The 20,941-nt window shown below is 32.8% G+C and overlaps 1 protein-coding gene across 3 annotated transcripts in view; it reads left to right on the plus strand.

The window, feature by feature from the left end:
• Positions 1-3,337: 3,337 nt before the first annotated feature.
• Positions 3,338-20,941, plus strand: part of LOC134725004 (nucleosome-remodeling factor subunit BPTF-like) — a 30,327-nt gene continuing 12,723 nt past the window's right edge. The window contains exons 1-15 of one of the 3 annotated variants that reach the window (XM_063588453.1): positions 3,338-4,562; positions 5,951-6,071; positions 6,708-6,829; positions 7,384-7,589; positions 8,558-8,718; positions 9,592-10,252; positions 10,783-10,992; positions 11,624-12,007; positions 12,502-12,644; positions 13,187-15,314; positions 15,914-16,052; positions 16,911-17,245; positions 17,866-18,060; positions 19,375-19,494; positions 19,849-20,492. In XM_063588453.1, coding sequence (XP_063444523.1) covers positions 3,562-4,562; positions 5,951-6,071; positions 6,708-6,829; positions 7,384-7,589; positions 8,558-8,718; positions 9,592-10,252; positions 10,783-10,992; positions 11,624-12,007; positions 12,502-12,644; positions 13,187-15,314; positions 15,914-16,052; positions 16,911-17,245; positions 17,866-18,060; positions 19,375-19,494; positions 19,849-20,492 — 6,570 coding nt within the window. In that variant the 5' untranslated portion in view covers positions 3,338-3,561. Of the gene's footprint in view, positions 4,563-5,950; positions 6,072-6,707; positions 6,830-7,383; positions 7,590-7,769; positions 7,785-8,557; positions 8,719-9,591; positions 10,253-10,782; positions 10,993-11,623; positions 12,008-12,501; positions 12,645-13,186; positions 15,315-15,913; positions 16,053-16,910; positions 17,246-17,856; positions 18,061-19,374; positions 19,495-19,848; positions 20,493-20,941 lie in introns of those variants that run through there. The other 2 variants (XM_063588452.1, XM_063588454.1) reach the window with 2 other exon arrangements.

Raw genomic sequence — 20,941 nt, forward strand, 5'->3', positions numbered from 1 at the left:
TATTATTAAATTTGTTTATGAGATGTTGTTTCGATGGGTCATTGCTGTATTTTGTCATAAATTGTAACTCATTGCAATACAAAAACAGGTCCGCAATAAGTGGTGCACAGTTAGTCCCCATTGGAATTCCGATAACCTGACGATATACGGAATCTCCAAAGCGAACAAAAATGTTATCTAGTAAAAATTCAAGGGCATATATAGTTTCAAAGCATGTCCAATTGACATAGTTTTTTGTTTTGTTTATTCCTACCAAAAAAATGACCTAAAAGAGTTTGAACATATATATTCACATTCTGACTTTTTTACATGCCCATTTAATTAGGTGGGTGATTTTTTTCTTAATGAGAATGTGAATATGTACATATGCTTTTTTCCAGAGACATGCATATACTATAATGCATGTATTATAATTATGTCTCTGTTTTTTCTTTAACTTGTTCATTTTTAGAAGAAGTTTACTTTATTTTGATTGCTAACTTCCAGGAAGCAATTCCCCCGACATATTTTCTATATGCAAAGTGACCTCAATGTGACCCATCTCGTTAAAATCCGGTGATCGCAATACGCATGGATGTCTTTAAAATAAACTAATATCTGATTGTACATGTTTAACACGTGCTCAATATATCCATGCCTTTTTGTTGTTTGTTGATAAAAAAAAAAAACCAGTAGAAAAACAGACCAAAACACAAAAAATGACTATAACCACTGAACCAAAAAAATGCGGTCAAGGTCAGGTGACACCTGCCAGTTGCACATATACTTTACAATCTTCCATAAACAAAAATAACTGGACATATTTCTTATGGTATCTGAGATATGGACTTGACCACCCGTTGAAAACTTAGCCTTGTTCACTGATCCATGGAATGAGGTCGAAGTCGAGGTCAAGTAAACAATATCTGACGAGCATGAGGACCTTGCAAGGTACGCACATACCAAACAGAGTTATCTTACTGCTCATGATAATAGAGAAATTAACATTACAAAATATCTTAACTTTTTCTCAAGTAGACTTGTTACCTAACCATGAGAATGAGGTCACGGATACAGCATAGTCAGCTATAAAAGGTCCCGAAATTACAAATGAAAAACAATTCAAATGAGGAAACTAACGGCCTGATTTATGTAAAAAAAAAGGGGCAGCCTCCGCGGATCACTATCCCTTTGTCGAGCTTTCTCTAACTAAAGTCGAAGGCTCGAAAATAACCAGTGGTAAATGAGAGTGATTTTTTTTTTAAATAACAAAAGCATTTACCAAAAAGAAACTCCATTTGAACATGTGCATTACTCAATGATTTTAATTTTCAATTTCCAATTGTTCCGTGCTTGATAAAGCTATTATTATTATTATTATTATTATTATTATTATCGTCAGTTTGCCCAAAAAAATACGTTAGTTTTCTCATTTGGATTGTTTCACGTTTGTTATTTCGGGACCTTTTATAGCTGACTATGCTGTATGGACTTTTCTCATTGTTGAAGGCCGTATTGGGACCCATTGTTGTTACTTTCTGTGTCATTTTATTCTCTTGTGGAGAGTTGTCTCGTTGGCAATCATATGACACCTTCTTTTCTATATTATTGTTAAAATATGACTTTTAAAGATATATGTGATCCTTTTGGTCATGATGTTACAGGACGCATAAAATTGTCAAAGACTAAGAGGTGATTTTAGACAGATAGACGGCCAAAATACCATATAAACCATTATTGGCGTCTAAAATTAGCTGACATTAGTGTTAAAAATCATCAATATCGGTCTTTTTTATTGTTACAAATCTTGGTGCTAAAGATGAAAGCTGATGAAAAAAAAACTTATATGTCAGAGAGTCTGAATATAGGATTGACAGAACAGAAACAGAACTGAAAAAAAAGAAATAAAGAATAGCTTTTAAAAAGGCAAAAAAGGACAGAAAAGCCTAGGAGAATATTGGGGATTTATAAAGATATAAAAGATATAAAAGAATAGAAAGTAATGGGCAAAAATTATTGAGATAGAGAAAATGGCAAAAAACACAATTAAAGTATACAAAGAGACCCTCATGTCTGAAAATACTGAAATACTTAAAATTGATATCACGTTCGATACCTTTGTAACTTCTGTAGAAGAAAAGGTTTTAAATAAACATGTTTCAAATTTAAAACAACGTCTGCAAAAAAAAAACCTCTTTGGAATTCCGAGTTGAGTAAGCTATTTTTCTTTAAGGGTAAATTTGTCTCTGTTGATATATGATTTTTCTACTCTGCATACTTCACTTCTATATAATCCTATCAAATGATTATATTTCAATTTTATAATAAAAGTATTATTGAATTTTGGTAAAAAAACCAACTGGTGTACCTTTATCCGTTGTAGTCGTTACAATTTCCTTTTCATTAAAAAAAAAAAAAAACCCAGTTTTATAAATGCACTAGACTTGAAATGAAATTAGTTTAGCCACTAGTGTTTTAATTCATAATATTCATTTTGGGGATACAAGGGTATACATATTTTTTTTCTTGCATGTGTGTAACCAGTGTAACCAATGTAACCATTAGGTTAATGAAGGTTACAAATGAACCAGGATTCGGAATTTCCAAATTTGATGATTTATGATAGTTTGTATGAGTGTAACCAATGTAACCAGTATGTCAATGGGGTTTACAAAACAAGGTAACTGAATTATGGTGCAACGTGGCATTTTGTGCTTTATATGAGAAATATACGTGAACAATATAGGAAAAGGGGACGGCGATGCCGGAGTAATATCACAAAAATACTGAACTCCGAGGACTGAAATTACTAATAATCCTAACTGAAATGTACATGGAAAAAAACGTTTTTCGTTCGTCATTCGTGATGCCTTGTGCTGTAACACGAATTTTCGTGTAAGTTTGAAATTCGGGTTTTCGCAATTTTTCTTCTAATCTTAATTAGTACGTTTCATGAAGTTGGTTTATCAGTCTGTAGTAGTGGTCTTTTGATTAACCTTCCGATCAACGGCTACAACGTTCTGTAACGAGCTTTTTCATTGGCTTCTTCAGTTGCAACAATTTATTTCATTCATTGATTTTAGGTCACTATATCGTCCTAAATTTACTTCACATGTTTTATTTTTGACAATGACTATCATGTTATACTGATGTTTGATTATTATGATGAAATAAAGGTGTAATTTTGCGAAGAAAATGGAAAAATTCCTTATAAACTTCGCCCAATACGATTTTGCCTTGCATCATGTTTTGAACAAAATAAACCCAAACGCAAACCCCTGAAAAAATAACATACTGGAAAGAGTTTATTATTTCCATTGCATATATTATTGTGAATATAAGTCTTCTATCATATCATATAAACTAGACAATAGAATTTGCCGTGAAGCGAAGACCGAATGGCGCCCAAGTTTGTTAGTAAATTGTAAGTCACGTGACCAGCGTTTACGAATATGGCGGCTTACGAAAATTTTCAACATGGGTTCCAAACACTTCTTATCCCCCCATTATGATGGTGTAGTTACTGTAAATTGCGATTGTAGGGTGTATTTTATGGTGTCATAACTTCTAAATTGGTGGAAAATGTCGACAAGGGGCAGGCGAGCAAGAGGCCGACCTCCAAAAACCCCTTTGTCGTCGAATAGACCAAGAACAAGCATAAATTTCTTGCGCAAACCGAAGGCCCTTCAAAACAAAGATGAATCTAATAACAGTTCAAGATGTAGTACGCCAATTAGCATTCCAGGGACTCCAACGAGAAAGAATAACAGATTTGGTACTAGAGAATCGACTGGTAGGGGTAGGACCTTTATTTCACGTGTTGCTTATGATGATGAAGTGGACGAGGCATCCAGATCAAGTATGGTTTCTGAGGATGGTGTTATTGATGACTTTGAAACAAAATCTGATCTTTCAGATGATTCTTTTGAAGATTCTGATTCAGACTTTAGTGATAATAGCCTCAGTACAGTTGCAAGCTCTGTTGGAAGGAGGCATTTTTTTATTCGCCGTCCAGTATCCCCAGATATTGATGATGAGTCTGAAATTCCACCCCTCATCCTTCCGTCAAGTTCAAATGATTTAACAATTCCTAATGATTATTTGATGCAATGTCTTAGCATATATGAAGTTTTACGACATTATAGAACTATTTTAAGGTTATCACCATTTTCATTTGAAGATTTCTGTGCAGCTTTACTTAGTGAAGAACTATGTATTCTACTAACAGAAATTCACATAACCTTGTTGAGATCCTTGATTAGAGAAGAAGACGGCAATAACACAACATTTGGTCCCCAAGATACAAAAGACAGTGTTAATATTGCATTATTCCATATTGACACATTTACATGGTCTGAACTCATACGTTCCTTTCTGGAAAGTGACCGACATTCTGCAGATTCAGATTATGAAGAAGCAATTAAATCCTTAGAAATTCCAGATTATCCATTTGTTCAGCTACCAGAGCGTATGAAAGTACTAAAAATTTTAACCGACTTATTTCTGGGTTCCAATAGTGTCCGTGAAGAAATCCTAAATGAGGGCAATATACAGTATGATGACCACTGCAGAGCATGTCATAAGTAAGTTTGTAATATTTATGCAGAGAATAACAGTAGTAGTTTATATAATGCATTGTATCTAGAGGCTGTCACAGAATAGAAGTTCCTTCATAATAAACAGATATATAAATATAAGTTCCTAAAGGAAAAAATATTCTGGAATATTATTTCCAAAGGAATAAACATGATAAATATTACAGTTTTATATGTTCCTAATGGAATAAATGGTACATAATATTTGTTCCAGCAGGACTAGATATTATGACTCTGTTTAATAACAAGGCCATGATAAATAATAGGGTTGTTTGCTCAAACACTATCTACCCAGACAAAAGCTGCCTACTCAAATTCTTTTATTGTCCAGGACTCCTGATTTGAAGAAGTTTTTTTTTAGGCATTCATGAAGACTAATAAACATGATAAACATCTGATACTTCAATTTCTTTTTTTGAAAAAAAAAAGAAAATGCCTACCTACCTACCCACTGTCTCAACCTTTGGGAAGGGTTTGGGCAAACCAAAATATTTTTTAAGTGTGGCCGAAAGTTTCCATTGGAACTTCTGTTAGGCGGAAAAATATACGTTGACAGGTGTAGATGAGTTGAAAAAACAAAGATACATGTATATATAAAATGAGAGGAAGAATTTTACATTGGAAAATAATTTTTTAGATAGAAGAGGGACGAAAGATACCAAAGGGACAGTCAAACTCATAAATCTAAAATAAACTGACAACGCCATGGCTAAAAATGAATAATTTTCCATACATGCAATAGAATTACTTTTCCCATACTTTAAATGCTGGGAATGAAAGAGGCAAAAATATGTTGCCGTTTGAAAATATCACCTTCTGTAATTTTCTATAAAAACGCAAATTGTTATGAATATGACTTGTATGACAGCTTTTTAAATAAATATTGGACAAAAATTTTAGAAAATACAAACAGTTTGTACAGAAAAAAATATTTCCTGTATATTACCTTTGTTTACAGTTATAAATATATAAATATTGTGAAAAAGTAAAATGCAGCTTTTGTCATGTATGTAAATTTAGGCCACTTAAAAAATGTGTTTGGGTTTTCACTACAAAAACAGGATACTAAAAATGTAGGTAAGATTTACTTTTTTGAGCTAGAGCTATATACATGATACATATATGCATAATGTAAATGTATGTCATGTATCACTATGTCAAGTATGTGTGTGATGTTTTTTTTTTAGTTTATTATGTCATGTACCCGGTATGTACATTGTATTTTGGAAAGTTTTGATTTTGTCAACTTTTCTTCAAGAAATAGTAAAAACATCTCAATGGTTGACAAAACAGGGTAGTTAGCTAGGAAATTCCTTAACACAACTATATTTCATTTTGTATTATTTCTTAACTAGTTAATTTATTTATATTTTTAGATTAGGAGATTTATTGTGCTGTGAAACTTGTTCTGCGGTGTACCATTTGACATGTGTTGAGCCTGCCTTAGAGGAGGTTCCTGATGAAGATTGGGTGTGCTCTATTTGTAAGGCACATAAGGTAAGGCTGGAGGATATTGACTATTGTGGTCTGGGTAATCACATGCTCAACAACAACAATTTTAATTTGTCAATCAAGATGCTTTAGGAGCAGTACAATTACAGTTTAAGTTAAAGTGAACAAATAATTGTGGTGATTTTCTTTCATGAACTATTTGAAATTACAATACATGACAAAATTAAAATTATATATGTATAGGAGAAGGGAGACAACAAACACATGAACATGTACTAATGTAATATGTTAGAAATGAGATTTAAGTTTTTAAGTGTGTTTATAAATCTGTTTTTTTGTTGACATCAAACCTTTCTAGTATCTTACTTTAAAATACATGTGTGTTATATTAGTTTTGTCTTTAAGATTTTTTTGTATATCATGTATAATAATACATTTTTGTAATATGCAAGTTTATTAAACATGTTGAAATTTATGTTCAGGGATCCTAGACTTCCTTCAAACCCTCAGTGAGTGGCAGTGGCCTATATATTGTTCTTTCATTTGAAATTTTAAAATGCAATGTTTATGAGTTCATCTTAATGTAACAAATTATATTAAAACACTATGCATATTTTTTTGTAATATGCATAATGTGGAACAAGATTTTCTTAAATTCTATGATTTGTAATTTTTTTAAAGATACAAGGAGTAACAGATTGTATCTCTGAAGCTGAGAAAAGTGGGATACTCTGTCGACAAGAACCCATTGGATATGATCGTCATCGAAGAAAATACTGGTTTTTGATAAGGAGAATCATTGTGTAAGTTAGATTTTTTTTTGTTTTAAATACAAACATGAATTAAAATGCATTACCTCATGAGCTCTTGTATGTGTGTTTTATATTTTTTAATGCAATATCTCCTAAACTTTTAATTATTGATGCGATTTGCTACATGTAATCTTGGTAGGAATAAAAGAAAGTATAGGTTAACAATCAATATGACAACAACCCAACTGCACAAAAGCACTGAAAAGAAATGTTGAGGTTTTAACACAGGGTTTTCAATATAAGACAGGTATTCAAACAAAATAGCAAGCCTATAACTGTACACCTGTACAGAGATGTGAGTAGTTTTAACATGGAATCAAATTTAAAGATCTCCCATCAATACCAATTCCCTAGATGGCAATCAATGGTTTTAACTTGAACAAGAATTTTTTTTTTTTCAACAAACATGACAAACCGTTAACATTTTTATGATTAACAATAACTCAGGCCTTAGGATACAATCTTTTACCTTGGAAGGGTTTACTTAGACATGTAATAACTTGAGGTTTTTCGTTAATTGTGATGGATTATATTATTTTTTTCAGTGAGGGGGACAATGATGTTTGGTACTTCAGTACAAAATACCAGATAGATGAACTGTTAGAGGTTTTAGACAAAAACAAGTATGAGAGAGACCTTGTTATGTTTATTAATGAGATGAGGGACGAGATGGTCAGACAGATGATGATTACAGAGGAGTTGACCAATGCCAGTAAAGGAACTAGGAAGTCTGCTATTGATATGGAAATAGGTATCTATCTTGTGAATAAGTCAATAGTAATATATATGGGCAGGAATTCACTAATGTTACTCCAGTGTGACATTATAAGAATTTTTTTTTTTTACATTATAAGCATCCAAATTTTTTACAAAGTATTGCTGCATATGACGTCTTTCTTTTTGTAAGAAAAAGGATCTAGAAATTCTGCTATTGATATGGAAATAGGTATAATGTGTACATGGTGTATAATGTCATGAATGTCAACAGTTTAATATATATATTTTCATGAATTTATCTCATTGCATCTCAGTTGATTAATAGCACTATCAACATTCCATAAAAGAATTTAAATGATCCGTGTTATTCAGAAATTTTTAGCATGCAGATAAACAAATCGAAAGCAAACAAACTGCACTTTTATTGCTGCTTTTCATCTTCAGTTGGCAGGTATTGGCTATGTTCATGCAAACCTTTGTAAGGTAAAGAACTGCATTGATAAATTGTTCTTAGGAAGGGAATGGTTAACTACACAAATTAAATTGAGAATGGAAATGGGGAACGTGTCAAAGAGACAAAAACCCGACCGTAGAAAAAAACCACAGCAGAAGGTCACCAACAGGTTTTCAATGTAGCGAGAAATTCCCGCACCCGGAGGCGTCCTTCAGCTGGCCCCTAAACAAATATATACTAGTTCAGTGATAATGAACGCAATACTAATTTCCAAATTGTACACAAGAAACTAAAATTAAAATAATACAAGACTAACAAAGGCCAGAGGCTCCTGACTTGGGACAGGCGCAAAAAATGCGGAGGGGTTAAACATGTTTGTGAGATCTCAACCCTCCCCACAAAACCTAATAATAGAAATGGAATCAAATTCACTACAAAATAAGAGAATCCACCTATTAATAAACATAAAATGGGTAAGTTTTATTTTAGGTCCCATAATTTAAAGTCTACAGAAAGTCTATGTTAACATTGATAATTTTCAATTTTAGCTAACTTAACAAAAGTGCAATCAGAAAGAGTTATTCAGAAAGAACAAGAGGAAAAGGACAGAAAGGCAAAAGAAGAAGAAGATAAAAGGAAAGCTGAAGAAGAAAGAAAGAAAACTGAGGAGCAAATAGAAAAAGGAAAGCAAAATCAAGAGGAAAAAGTGGTACATTATGTTTCTACATTTATAGCCTCTTTATAGTTTAATAGTGGATCAGGGTCAAATTATACCTAGCATTTAGATGAAAAACAATTTTCAGGATCAGGATCAAATTATGCCTTGGTGAAAAATATTTTCAGATATTATTTGGTCTGATAAATTTATTCATTGACATAGTGCAATACAAACACCTTTCTATTATCCAAAACTATGACTTAACTTAGACAAATGAAAAGACAAATAAAGCTTATATAAAAAAAATCAACTTCACATTCAAACCAAATGAAGTGTAAATTAAAGCATAGTTTTAGTCTCTCGTATGAAAAACATGGTGAATCAAGGAAAAAGTTTCCCAGCTTGTTTGTTATGAGGGCAATTACAAAATTAATTGTATAGAGGTTTGGAAGGGACTTAAATTAAAAGTTGATGGGTGATTGTTAATGTTATTTCAAGAAAACATTTAAAGGAAACATTTGATTAAAATTTATGTATGGTGGGGTCAAACAGTTATTCATTGGTATAAGGTTTCAGACATCTTTCTGTAATCCAAAGCTATGAATTAACTAAGATATATTTTGCCTTTGCTTGTATTGTTTGCTTACAATCACATTGACAATTTCCCCTTCTATTAACCGGGGAGATCCAGGCATTCTATAAAGGGGGGTTCCAACTATATGTCCCCTTTCAAATGTATTGATCTTTAAAAAAAAAAAGGGGGTGTTCCTACCCCTGAACCCTCCCCCTGGATCGGCAACTGATTATTACAAAGAAATTAAGATTTGATTGTTATCCTTATATGTATTGTAATGAAGAAAATATTACATTGACAGAATTTTTGTAAATTTGATGTTTGTCTCAATTTTGTTGATTATTTTCTAGGAAAGTATGGAAGTTGCTGAAGAAATTTCTGTTACTACCACAACAACTTCTGCTTCTAATTCTTTTACATCGGAAGCCGAGATTGATAGTCAGACTAAAGTGTCAATAGAAAAAACTGAAGTGTCACAAACTACTACCACAACCAGTGTCAAAACAGTCACTTCTTCTAACACTGTCATATCAACAAGTTCTAGTGATACTAAATCAGACTCAGCAACATCATCAAATGGCGCAAAAATCATAAAAATTACTCCTGAAATGTCTGTGGAAATCTTCAAAAACGCAACTGCTAATTCATCAGGGAAAGTAAGTGATTCTGCAGAAAAATCTGAACCAACAGGGGATAAAAAAGAGGAAAATAAAACAATTATGAATGTACAATCTCTTATACCTAATGTAAAATCTACGATTCTAAAAGTTCAGGATGATTCTAGCACGCCACAGAAACAGACTATAAAACCAACAATATTCAAAGTTCAAGATGATTCTAGTTCTGCTCAGAAACAGACAAGGACAGTGCTAATTGTAAATAGGGACGGTAACAAAGTGACGTTAGCCGTCAGTAAACAGCCAATCACTGCTGGCGATCAGAATACTCCTACTACAGCCATGTCTCTATCTCAGTCTATAAGTAATGCTCTCACATCTGTAACATCATCAGGTAATATACACTGTATATGCTGTATTATATAAACATAATTATTTGAATTGGAATAATGTAAACAAACTTTTTTTTGCAGATCATACATTTTTTACTTTTTTTGTTGGTAAAAATATAAAAAAAGATGTGCTATGAGTTCCAACAAGACAACCCTCCACAAGAGACCAAATGACACAAAAATCACATTAAAAGGTCACTTTATGTCCTTTTTAACTGACTTAACTGCAGTTTAATTTTCTAGTTTTTTACATGAATTTTAATAAAAGAACATTTAGATTTTACAAATTCACAAAAATTCTCTAATCTTGAAAAAAAATTGCTTATAAATTAAGCTGGTTTACACAGGTAGAGGTCTGTTTTTTTTATCCTTTCTGTTTATTCAATACATTTGGCTTCCAAATTGAAACCACAGGAAGTTTATGATATAAAGAATTAAATGCACTTATAAATTAATCTCTGAAACTGAAACATGAAGTTATTGTTTCTTCGTAAATATAAGTAATACATTTTTGTTTTAATCTCATTTTCAGAAGGTAGAAAAATTATCACCAGGTCAAAGACTGGATCATTAACACCTAAAACATTTACAGATTCTGTTACATCAACTACAACTTCTAAATCTATCAGTAAATCAGGCTCTGATGATCTGTTGGTCATCAATAAAGACGGCGACATAACCAGGATAACACATAGTAAAAGTTCAGTATGGTCATTGCAATCTCATCAGTACTTCAAATTAGGTAAGATTATGTATGGTAGTTCAAATTAGTTATGATTTCTGTTACTGCAGAATTTAGGCCTAAAATAAAATATTGTTTGTTTCCCCAATCCCGACCGACCCTGCAAAAACAGTGCTACTCATAAAATTTTATTGTCAAAACTAAGTCAAATATTATTTTATTCATTTCCAATTTCCGAGCTTGCCAGATTGTATGATATTGTTCAAGCTTTTTGGAAAAATAAAATTATTTCTCTACTTACCTACCCACACTGTGGCTTGGCAGGGTCGGTTTGGGGAAACAAACAATATATTTATTTAGGCCTTAAGAATGAGTGTTATTATTTATCTAAAATTCTTTTGATCAGAAAAAAAGTCCATAAAATATATTTACTGTTTGCAAGATTTTGGGTATTCCTTGAGCCTATTTCGGAAAAGCTACAAGGTAGAAGTATAAAAAGGAAACAGAAAGAAATGAGGAAATGTAACATTTGTGTAAAGTAAGGGAGAACACAACCTCCATGGTTTTAATACATTAATTGTTCTTATATGATTTTCAGAAGTATTTCAATGTTTGTGTTACATCTAACCATAATCTCTATATAGTTATTGTATAGCTATTATTTACATGTATAAGTATTTTTCCATTTCAGGCATGGAATGTAGTTTCAAGAACTATTCAAACCAATATTCAACCAGTACCCTTGCACTGAACAAACATCAACATAATGAAGAAAGAGACAAAAAACGATTTCTATCTCACAAGTTTAGTCTAACACCTTTAAGTGAATTCAAATGGGGTGGATCTTGCAACGGTAGAAAAACTGTAGTACTACAGACATTAGTGACGACAATTACAAACTTAGAATCTAATCTTCCATCTGCTTTATTACATCCTAACTGGCCACTTCATCGGCAGAGTTGGGCTAACGCTGTACAATTATGTCGAACTCCTAGTGATTTTGGTCTTGCACTTTCCATATTGGAAAGTTGTATGAAGCCAGTTGTATTCAATCCAGTATGGACAGAAGCCTTAGGTAAGTGTTGTTTCTTTAAAAATAAGAAAAATACTATGGGAACCACTATTCTTAAATTGCGGATCTGTTTTTGATGATATTTGATTATTCAAAATTATGCATACAAATGTAATGGACATTTGTCCTTTAATTGAACAATAAACTTGTGGTTCATCTTTACCTACAAAATCCACAAATGAATTCTGTAGTCTTGCAAGTTGCATTTAAAACAATGATAGTATGAAAATTTAAGCAGGCAATAGTTATTACATGTATAAATACACTGGAAAGTAAAAAAAATTTTATAATTGTAAGACTTCTATTTTAGTGTGCCTGCAAGAATGGGTAGCTATCTCATCGACTTCTTTTTTTCTCATGTAGAATTAGAGACTCGACATTGCTCAACATGCTCTATTAATTCTGAGTTTTTATCATATTTTGTGTATTTTCTATTGTCACTAGAGAAGAGATTGGCTTTGTAATTGCATCTGTATAACTATTTTTACATGTTTTAGGACATTCAAAACTGATGAAAATTACTGCTACTGATAGGGAAGAGCTGAAGAAAAAAGAAAAGGAAATCAGGAAACGAAAAGAGGAGGAGGAAGATGCTAGACCCTTAGTTTGGATTAAATATACTTTAGGTTTAAAGCATCAGGTAAAACGAGTGAATGTTTACATAGTAAAGTACATTATTTATAAGATGTTCTCTATAGATATCATATAAGAAGATATGGTATGAGTGCCAATGAGACATCTCTCCATCCAAGTCACAATTTTTACCCAGAATTCTTAAAAATGATTTTATTATCCCTCAAATATAAACAATCACTCTCTTTTCATTTAGATATAAATTGTCTCCATCGTCAAACAGATTTAGAATGTACTTTGAAATAATAACAAGTTTCTAAATCTTACTTTACGCATGGAGAACGAAGTTTGAATATCCCATATTGTATGTGGATTATAATGCTTCCTTCAGTTGCAGCTTTTAGTTGAATATAAATAAATGCAATATGTATGTTGTGCATCAATTGCAAGCTATTCATTATACATACTGGTATGAAACATGAATTATATATATATAATAACATTCATTTATGTTTTTGGTTCACTATTCACGTCTTCATGATGGTAGATTTCTTTAGACTTTTTTGAATTTACAATAAATAACCTATTGAATTATACCATTTTGAATAGGTTTGGAAGCAGAAAGGTGAAGAATATAGAGTAACAGGGGGGCAGGGATGGTGTTGGAGAAGTAAAACTAGATCTTACAAGTATGTACCACAGGAGACTGTCGGACTTAGATCTGTGGCAAAGAAACTGCAAGCTAGAAAACGCAAGAGTGAAAAAGATGGGGAAAGTGTTTCAAACCCTGATGATCAATCAGTATCAGTCAAAACTGAAGTTAAAAAAGAGGAAGTTGAGGTAAAAACTGAAGTGAAGGAAGAAAATATGGAAGTTGATAAAGAACAGACGGAGATTGTGGTGAAAAGTGAAAGTCCGAAAGTAGAAAGTCCTGGTAGTCAGGAAATTAAAACAGAAATAAAAACAGAGCCACCTTCTGTTGTGGAATCTCAAGATGGTGAAATATCTGGTGTCGAAAACTCAGGGAATGATAGTGGTGAAATGTGCAATACTGATGAACAAAAAGTAGAAACGATGAAATGTGACACAGGTGAAGGTAATCAAGTGAAAGAAGAAATAGATGTAGACATAAAAAGTAGTCCGATAAAAAACGAAAAAGATATTGACATTGAAAGCAATAGTCCAGTTAAGAAATTAGATGTTGAAAATGGCAGCCCAGTTAAAAAATCTGAATTGGATGTTATACTTGTAGCTCCAAAAAAGCATAGGAGTGAGTTTAACATGGTTAAAAAAATGGAGATTGAAACCGTAGAGGAGAATGACGAGAAAAAGGTTATTAGTGTCGGTAATAAGAATCATACCGTAACAATCAATGTGGCAGCAAGTAAATTACGACCACCTATTTTACATATAGACACTCTAGATGTTAGCAAAGCTCTAAATGAACGATCTTTTTACGACAAAATAACAAAACCTTATGCAAAACTTGACATGCTGCTTGCTAAGAGAACCAAACAGGATGAAATTGAAACAAAACAAAGGCAAGCATTACAGCAACAGATTAATTGGAAATTGAAAAGTGAGTTGAGTCCTGGTGCAAAGGAGGATGAAAATGAGGCTGAAAACAAGGAAAAAACCGATACTGACGAGTCGGACCATGACATATCATTACATCATGATGAATCTTCACCATATACATGTTATTCCTATTTATGTCGTGGACAAGGGAAAAGTATGTGTTACTCTCCTCTCTGTATTCATAATAGGTCTCTTGAGGAAGAGTTAACAACAGGTTTGGAAGACAGTACCCACAAAATGGAAGAAGATGAAGATGTGGATGTTGAGGGAGATAAAGATGAAAAAAAGGACGAAGACAGGGGAAAGGATGGAAATAAAAATGAGGACAAAATGGATGTTGATGTCATATCTACAGAGGATGGTAAGACCGAGGTTAAAATGGAAGTGGAAGTTGGAGAAGAAAAGACCAATTTGAATTCTTCAAATGGGGAAAAGAAGGACGTCCCGTCTGAATCTAAAACTGTAAAGCCAATTGTTGATTCAAAAAAGGAAGATGTGAAACAAAAAACTGGTGTGAATAGTAGTATTCCACCACTCTTGCAAAATAAAAAGAATCAGGGGTTCTTTACGGGTGCACAGCTAGCACTTAAACAAGCAATAGAAAAAATGAGTATAGATGAACTCAGAACTAAAATGCCTCCAGTGAGGAGCACAAAACATGAAATAAAGTTAATAAAATATTCTAGATTTGGACAAAAGGTGAATAAAAAGAAAGCCAATTTACCTCAATGTCATAAATATCTAACTCCCAGTGGCAAAAAGACTATGTTTGCTTTAGAGAAGCATGATCTCAGAAAGTTAGCCAGAAAAGCTGGCAAAACAGAGACAAAAGCATTCAACTACAATTGCAAAATGAACAATGTGAACTGGATTTATCCATGTCCTCGACCAGTTTTTAAAACTGCTTGGAAATACCGGACACAAACGGTAAAAACATTTGGATCTGTTGCATTACAGTTACGTATTATGTATGTGTGTCTGCGATGGGATGATATCTCCATAAAACCTCCAGTAGGAGGTACTAACACTGTGTCGACTGAGAGTGAAATTACAACTACTGAACTTCTCAAGCGTAGAGATGTAGGGCCTCATATGCTCAGATCTGAATTTCTAGTCAGGAAAATTGTAGTGCCTTTAGGAATTACCTCTCAACCAAAAGGTGAGTAAATGTTTTTTTTAGGAATTGATAAGAGTATGTTACCACAGCTTACAAGCATGACAAGTGGAAAATCGATTGTTCGACAAATTATGCCATGTAGAAAAATCATCTAGTTTGCAGATACTGCTGCATCAGCAAAAAATAGGCAGATGGCTTGTACTTGATGAACATTGTTGATAAAAGTGTGAAATAAAATGGCTTTTTAATTTGAATGCCTTTTAGAATATTTGAAGTGTCTAGCTTTGACAAAGAAAGTGCATGTTTATGAGACTTGTGGACAGACAGAAAAAAAATTACATGGCCTTTTAGACATGATACATTTTCATAACTGTTTCAAATGCACTATTTTGATAATAGAATTGTGTGTAGAAATATTAAATTCAAGTTTATCTTATATCATGTTTATTAAAAAATAAATTCAAAAATCAACTTTATTCAATTGAGTGTTACAAATTCAAAGCACTGTTGTAAACTTGTAATTGAAAATAGATTGTTATTTGAGTTTGATTTTGAATGTATTTCAGTTGCCATTGATTTAAACTGTAGGATTCATATGCATATAACATAAAGTGAAAATTTTTAAAATTACTTATTTACAGAAAAATACACACCTCAGAGAAGTGGGTTGAGAGAAAGAAAGAGGGCTGAATCTCCAAAACATACTGAACCTAGTGTTACTGAAGTCTGGACACCAGAAGAGGAACTGGAAATCTGGGAAATCAAACAGTTTGGTGAAAAGTAAGAACAATGCCATACTAAAACCAATTATTACGTCTTTTCTATAGCATGCAAAACAAAACTTTGATCCACTTGCTTGCTATGTTTGCTTCAATGTTTGCAAACAATAGGCAGGTGGAGCTTCAGTCTTTTTAATTAGACAATCAAAAATTATATACAATGCATAAATTAACCTTGAAATGAAGTTAATGTTAATTATTCAATCAAATTCCTACCTATTGTTTACAAACATCCAAAAACATAGCAAGCAAGTTGATCAAAGGTTTGCTTTGCACATGCTACAGACTATTTTGTGTGTGTTCTTATTAGCTATGTTTGTGAGTAAAAGATAAAAGTTCTTTCAATTCCCTCCTCTTTTCTTTAATAGTCCCTGCATATCTAACATTGTCTAAGCGAGACATGAAAATATGAAGAAACAAGAAGATTTTATGAATATAAAATAAAAGAGTATGATTGCCAATGAGACAACTCCACCAGAGACAAAATGGTGTTGAAAATAAAATCTACAGGTTACTATATAGCCTTCAACCATGAGCAAAACCTATTAGTAAAAGACAGCTATTAACAAATGATTAAAGGCCCAAAATGTCAAATGTATAACAATTTAAACGAGAATATTTACGGCCTGATTTACAACATGAACAAACAAAACAATGATTGAAAACAGATTTTGCATGTTCCACAGATTTCATAGAATTTCTTTTATTGAATATTTCAAATAAATCTTATTTCATTCTTGCATATATAGCCTAACATCCCTTTAAGAACAAAAATTAATATACCACAAGTTATTCATACAAACAATGACTGTATTGATACCTTGATTTCATAGAATTTAAATAATACCTAATTTTCCAGACTTGCCAAACAAAGAGCTGCCCTAACAGAGAAAGTAAATATAGAACAAGCAAACCAGACAGCAGTCAATGCGGCACAGCTCAAAGCCACGTTAGAAGTTCAACTCAAAGCACAGCGGCTAGCATTACAGCAGAAACGACTGTTAGAAGCTCAGGGTAAAACAGCCGACTCTGTTTCCACTACACAATCCATCATCACAGCTACATTGTCCAGTTCTGGGGGAGGTACCATCATCAAAACCATTGGTACTACCACAGGATCTCTCATTGGTACTGGTCCAACTAGTATCCTGAAGAATGTTCAAGTCCAACCAAAGTCACTTCTGTCACCATCAGGTAAGGTTGTTTATACTAGGAAGCTGGAAACAAAATTATTATTAATTTAAGGTGGTACCCAACACTTACACTAAAATTAATTTGGCTCGTTTAATTTTTATAAAGTTTTAACAAAGTATTTACCTTGACCCTTTAACAAAAATATAAAAAATTTGAAAATTTTGAACCAACCATTTTATCAGAAAAATTAATACACTGGTTATATAGCAGTTTGACAAACACCAATTTTGATCACTGAGAAGCTTATTATTCCCTATACAACACAACGTAATTAAAACGTTTAGCTGACTTTACAGAGTTATCTCCCTGTAGTGTAAGGTACCACCTTAAGATTTGTTTTGTTCCAACAATTCTATAAACTAAAATAGTAGAGAAAGTATTACTTCTCTGTATAGGTTAAAATCTTGTTGGTTATATCTATCAACAAACTTGATTAAATGAGAATCCCAAAGAAAATGTCTGCTTTTATGTGGTATATTGTAAAAGATAAAAATGGTAGTTCTTTGTCCTTCAAATGGAATAAATTATTATTTTTGTTTATTTGTTTTGTAAAAAACATATTTACCTTGTTCATTTGATTTTCAATCTATTGTTTTTCTTCTGTATAACAGTGACATCAGCAATATCCTCAACCACTCCTAACCAGCTGGTTAAGGTTCAGTTACCAAAAACCACCATACAAATACAACCAACTACTAGGCTGGCATTAGCTCCTAAACCAGGGATGGTGGCCACCACAAACACAACCAGTACCATGCCCACTAGGATAGTCATACCAGGGAATACAGCAACTGCTGCTACTTCTGCGCCAAAGTGTGAGTTACAGTACATCGGTTTATTTTCAACTATGATTTTGTTTGCCATTGGCTCGTATATATGGAAAGTAAAATCTTAGAAGTGTTCATTATTGACAATTCATAACCTTGAACTATGTATTTTAAATGAATATTTTGAACAGGGTAAATTTTGCAGTAAATTGTTGACCACCAAAATTATAGATATACTGTAGTTGCAACACTACACCTTGTTCCATGGATGATTTGGTTATTACTCATGGAAGCATTGAATTCTTTTGTAATTTCTTTGGTATTTACAAATGTTGATTAATTTACCTTTGTACTAATCTATGCACATATTGCATAAGGATTCAATACAGTTAAATACATTTGCAACATTCATTGGTTGAATTATTTTTTTTTCAATTATTAAAGATTGTTCTTCTGATAACAATGGATAACTTTTAAAGAATGTTTGCCTACCAAAAAAAAGCAGATTCAACTTCTATGTTGAGTGACATATAGATTCCTACACTGCAACAAATGTATTACGATATTTCTCCACTCAAGACAGTTAAATTTTATTATTTAAAGCGCGAGGCTTGCCGAGCACTTTAAATAACTAAAATTTAACTGTTGAGAGTGGAGAAATATCGTAATACACGAGTTATAGTGTCGGAATCTGTTTCCCTAATGATTTTTATCCTTCTTTTTCAAAGATTTTCAGAAACTTGTGTTCTTTATACGCGACGTCATCAGGCATTACTGCCTATTTTCATGGCGTCACAATAGGAAAATTTAGAAGAAAACAAAACAACTAGACGTCATAATCAAATTTCGACTAATCATTTGCCAAGAACAGATTTTTCACTAGTGAGGAGAAATATTTTTCTCACACCAGTCAGGAAATGTGAAAATAGCACAAAAATTATGAAATAGTTTTCTCTTCTATATTTATAGATTATTGTTGATTATCTCAACGAGATTGATTTTCTCGCTTGAGCTGGTACAGCGAAAGTGAGAAAAGCAATCGAGTTGAGATGACCAATGATAATCTATTTATCGCTATTTTACCTATGACGACGTTGTCAATTTCAATGTCAATTTCCTTAGCAACGCCACATGGCTTCCTTAGTTTCTAGCGATAATTTTTCCATCTCAAGCGAGAAGCATGATATGAAAATTATCACAAAAAAAAGATCAAAGGAAAAATGCACAAAATAGCGATAAAACTTTTTATTATTGATCATGTTGATTTAATTCCTTGATGATAACATATATTTCATATTCTCATCATAGATTGAAGTTATCTCCCTGCAGATATTATTTTAAACATTGTGTTTCTATTTACAGTAGCTGTCAATACAGTCAGACCAGCTAATGCAAACCCAAGCAACCCTGGAGGCCAGGTCCAAAATCTCCAAATAATACAAGGACCATCTGGACAATTACAAGTCAGAGGTCTATTACCAGGTAATGAATTATCTTTTGTTAATCTCTTCTTCAAGCATTTATGTTTATACCCTTCCTAGGGGAATTATGTTTTTCAGTTTGTTTGTTCAGTCATTCATTCATCCGTCTGTTCCCTATGATATGATCTTTCCAATTTTAATACCAAATTAGAGATTTTCCTCCATTTTCACAGTCCACTGAACATAGAAAATGATAGTGTGGATAGGGCATCCATGTACTGGGGACACATTCTTTTGTCATCATATACACTAATGTACCAAAAATCAGGTCAAGATCTAATCAATCTTCTTTTCAATATGATTTTAAAGTTGATGACCACTAAAGTAATAATACATGTATTTATGATTATTACAGGGCAGCAAATCATCAGGTTACCAGATGGAAGATTGCAATTGCTCACAATGCCAAACCAGCAAGCCACACAGGCCACCACTCAAGCATCAGTTGTGCCACAGGTAGCTGTACAGAAACAAACTTCTATACTAGTCAATTCTCAATCATCAACATCCATACCTACAGCAGTAGGATCAACTCCACAGCTTGTCATCACATCAAACCAACAAACCCTTACATCACCTTCTAGAGTCCTCATACCTAGCCAACTACAGTCTAATGTCTCAGGGGCAGGTGGTGTTGTTTTAGCTAAACCCATGACAGTAGCTGGAACACAGCTCAGACAACCTGGTCAAGTTACAATAGTATCTCAGGCAGCAACCCCCGGTCAGATTGGTCTGACTGGTTCCCCAATGAAAACTATAACAGTAGCTAGACCAGCCACAGCTTCAGCTAGCATAGCAAAGATTGGTGGTCAACCAGTTATCATTTCTCAGTCTGGTGGAAGTTCTGCTCTTTCTGTAGCTAGCGCTTCGTCTCTGACAAATGCAGCCTCATCAGCCATTAGACAGGTGATCATGACAACACCACAGAACACACCTGTTAAGGTATCACCAGCACCAGGAACTGTTATAAATGCCAATACAGCAGCAGCATTACTTCAGGTAAAACATAGCAACAAAATAGTTGTATTTACCAGAAATCTTTTTTTTGTCATGAAAAAATTCATATGCAACAATGTAGAGTATATCTGTATAATTAAAATAAAATGAGCTTTTGGGTAATGTCAATTAGGCAGCAATCAAATTAAACAAACAAACCAAATGACATCTTAAATTCAATGTCTTCAGCATAGAAAATAACTGCACGAATACATGTGTTCACCTAATTACTACATTGATATCTTTTGATATCCACAATCGTGATGGAGATCAATGTAAAAGAAAAAAATATGTAAACACATGGACACACATATACACAGCATTGATATCTTTGAATACTCCTAATATTGAAGCAAATTGTTTTAAAGAAATTTAGTGCACAAATGAATGTGTTCACCTACACACTACATTAATGTCTGAATAATCATGATTTTGAATCATTATGGTTATAG

This window comes from Mytilus trossulus, chromosome 7 (assembly GCF_036588685.1).
Source record: "Mytilus trossulus isolate FHL-02 chromosome 7, PNRI_Mtr1.1.1.hap1, whole genome shotgun sequence".
In the NCBI taxonomy this organism is placed as follows: Eukaryota; Metazoa; Mollusca; class Bivalvia; order Mytilida; family Mytilidae; genus Mytilus; species Mytilus trossulus.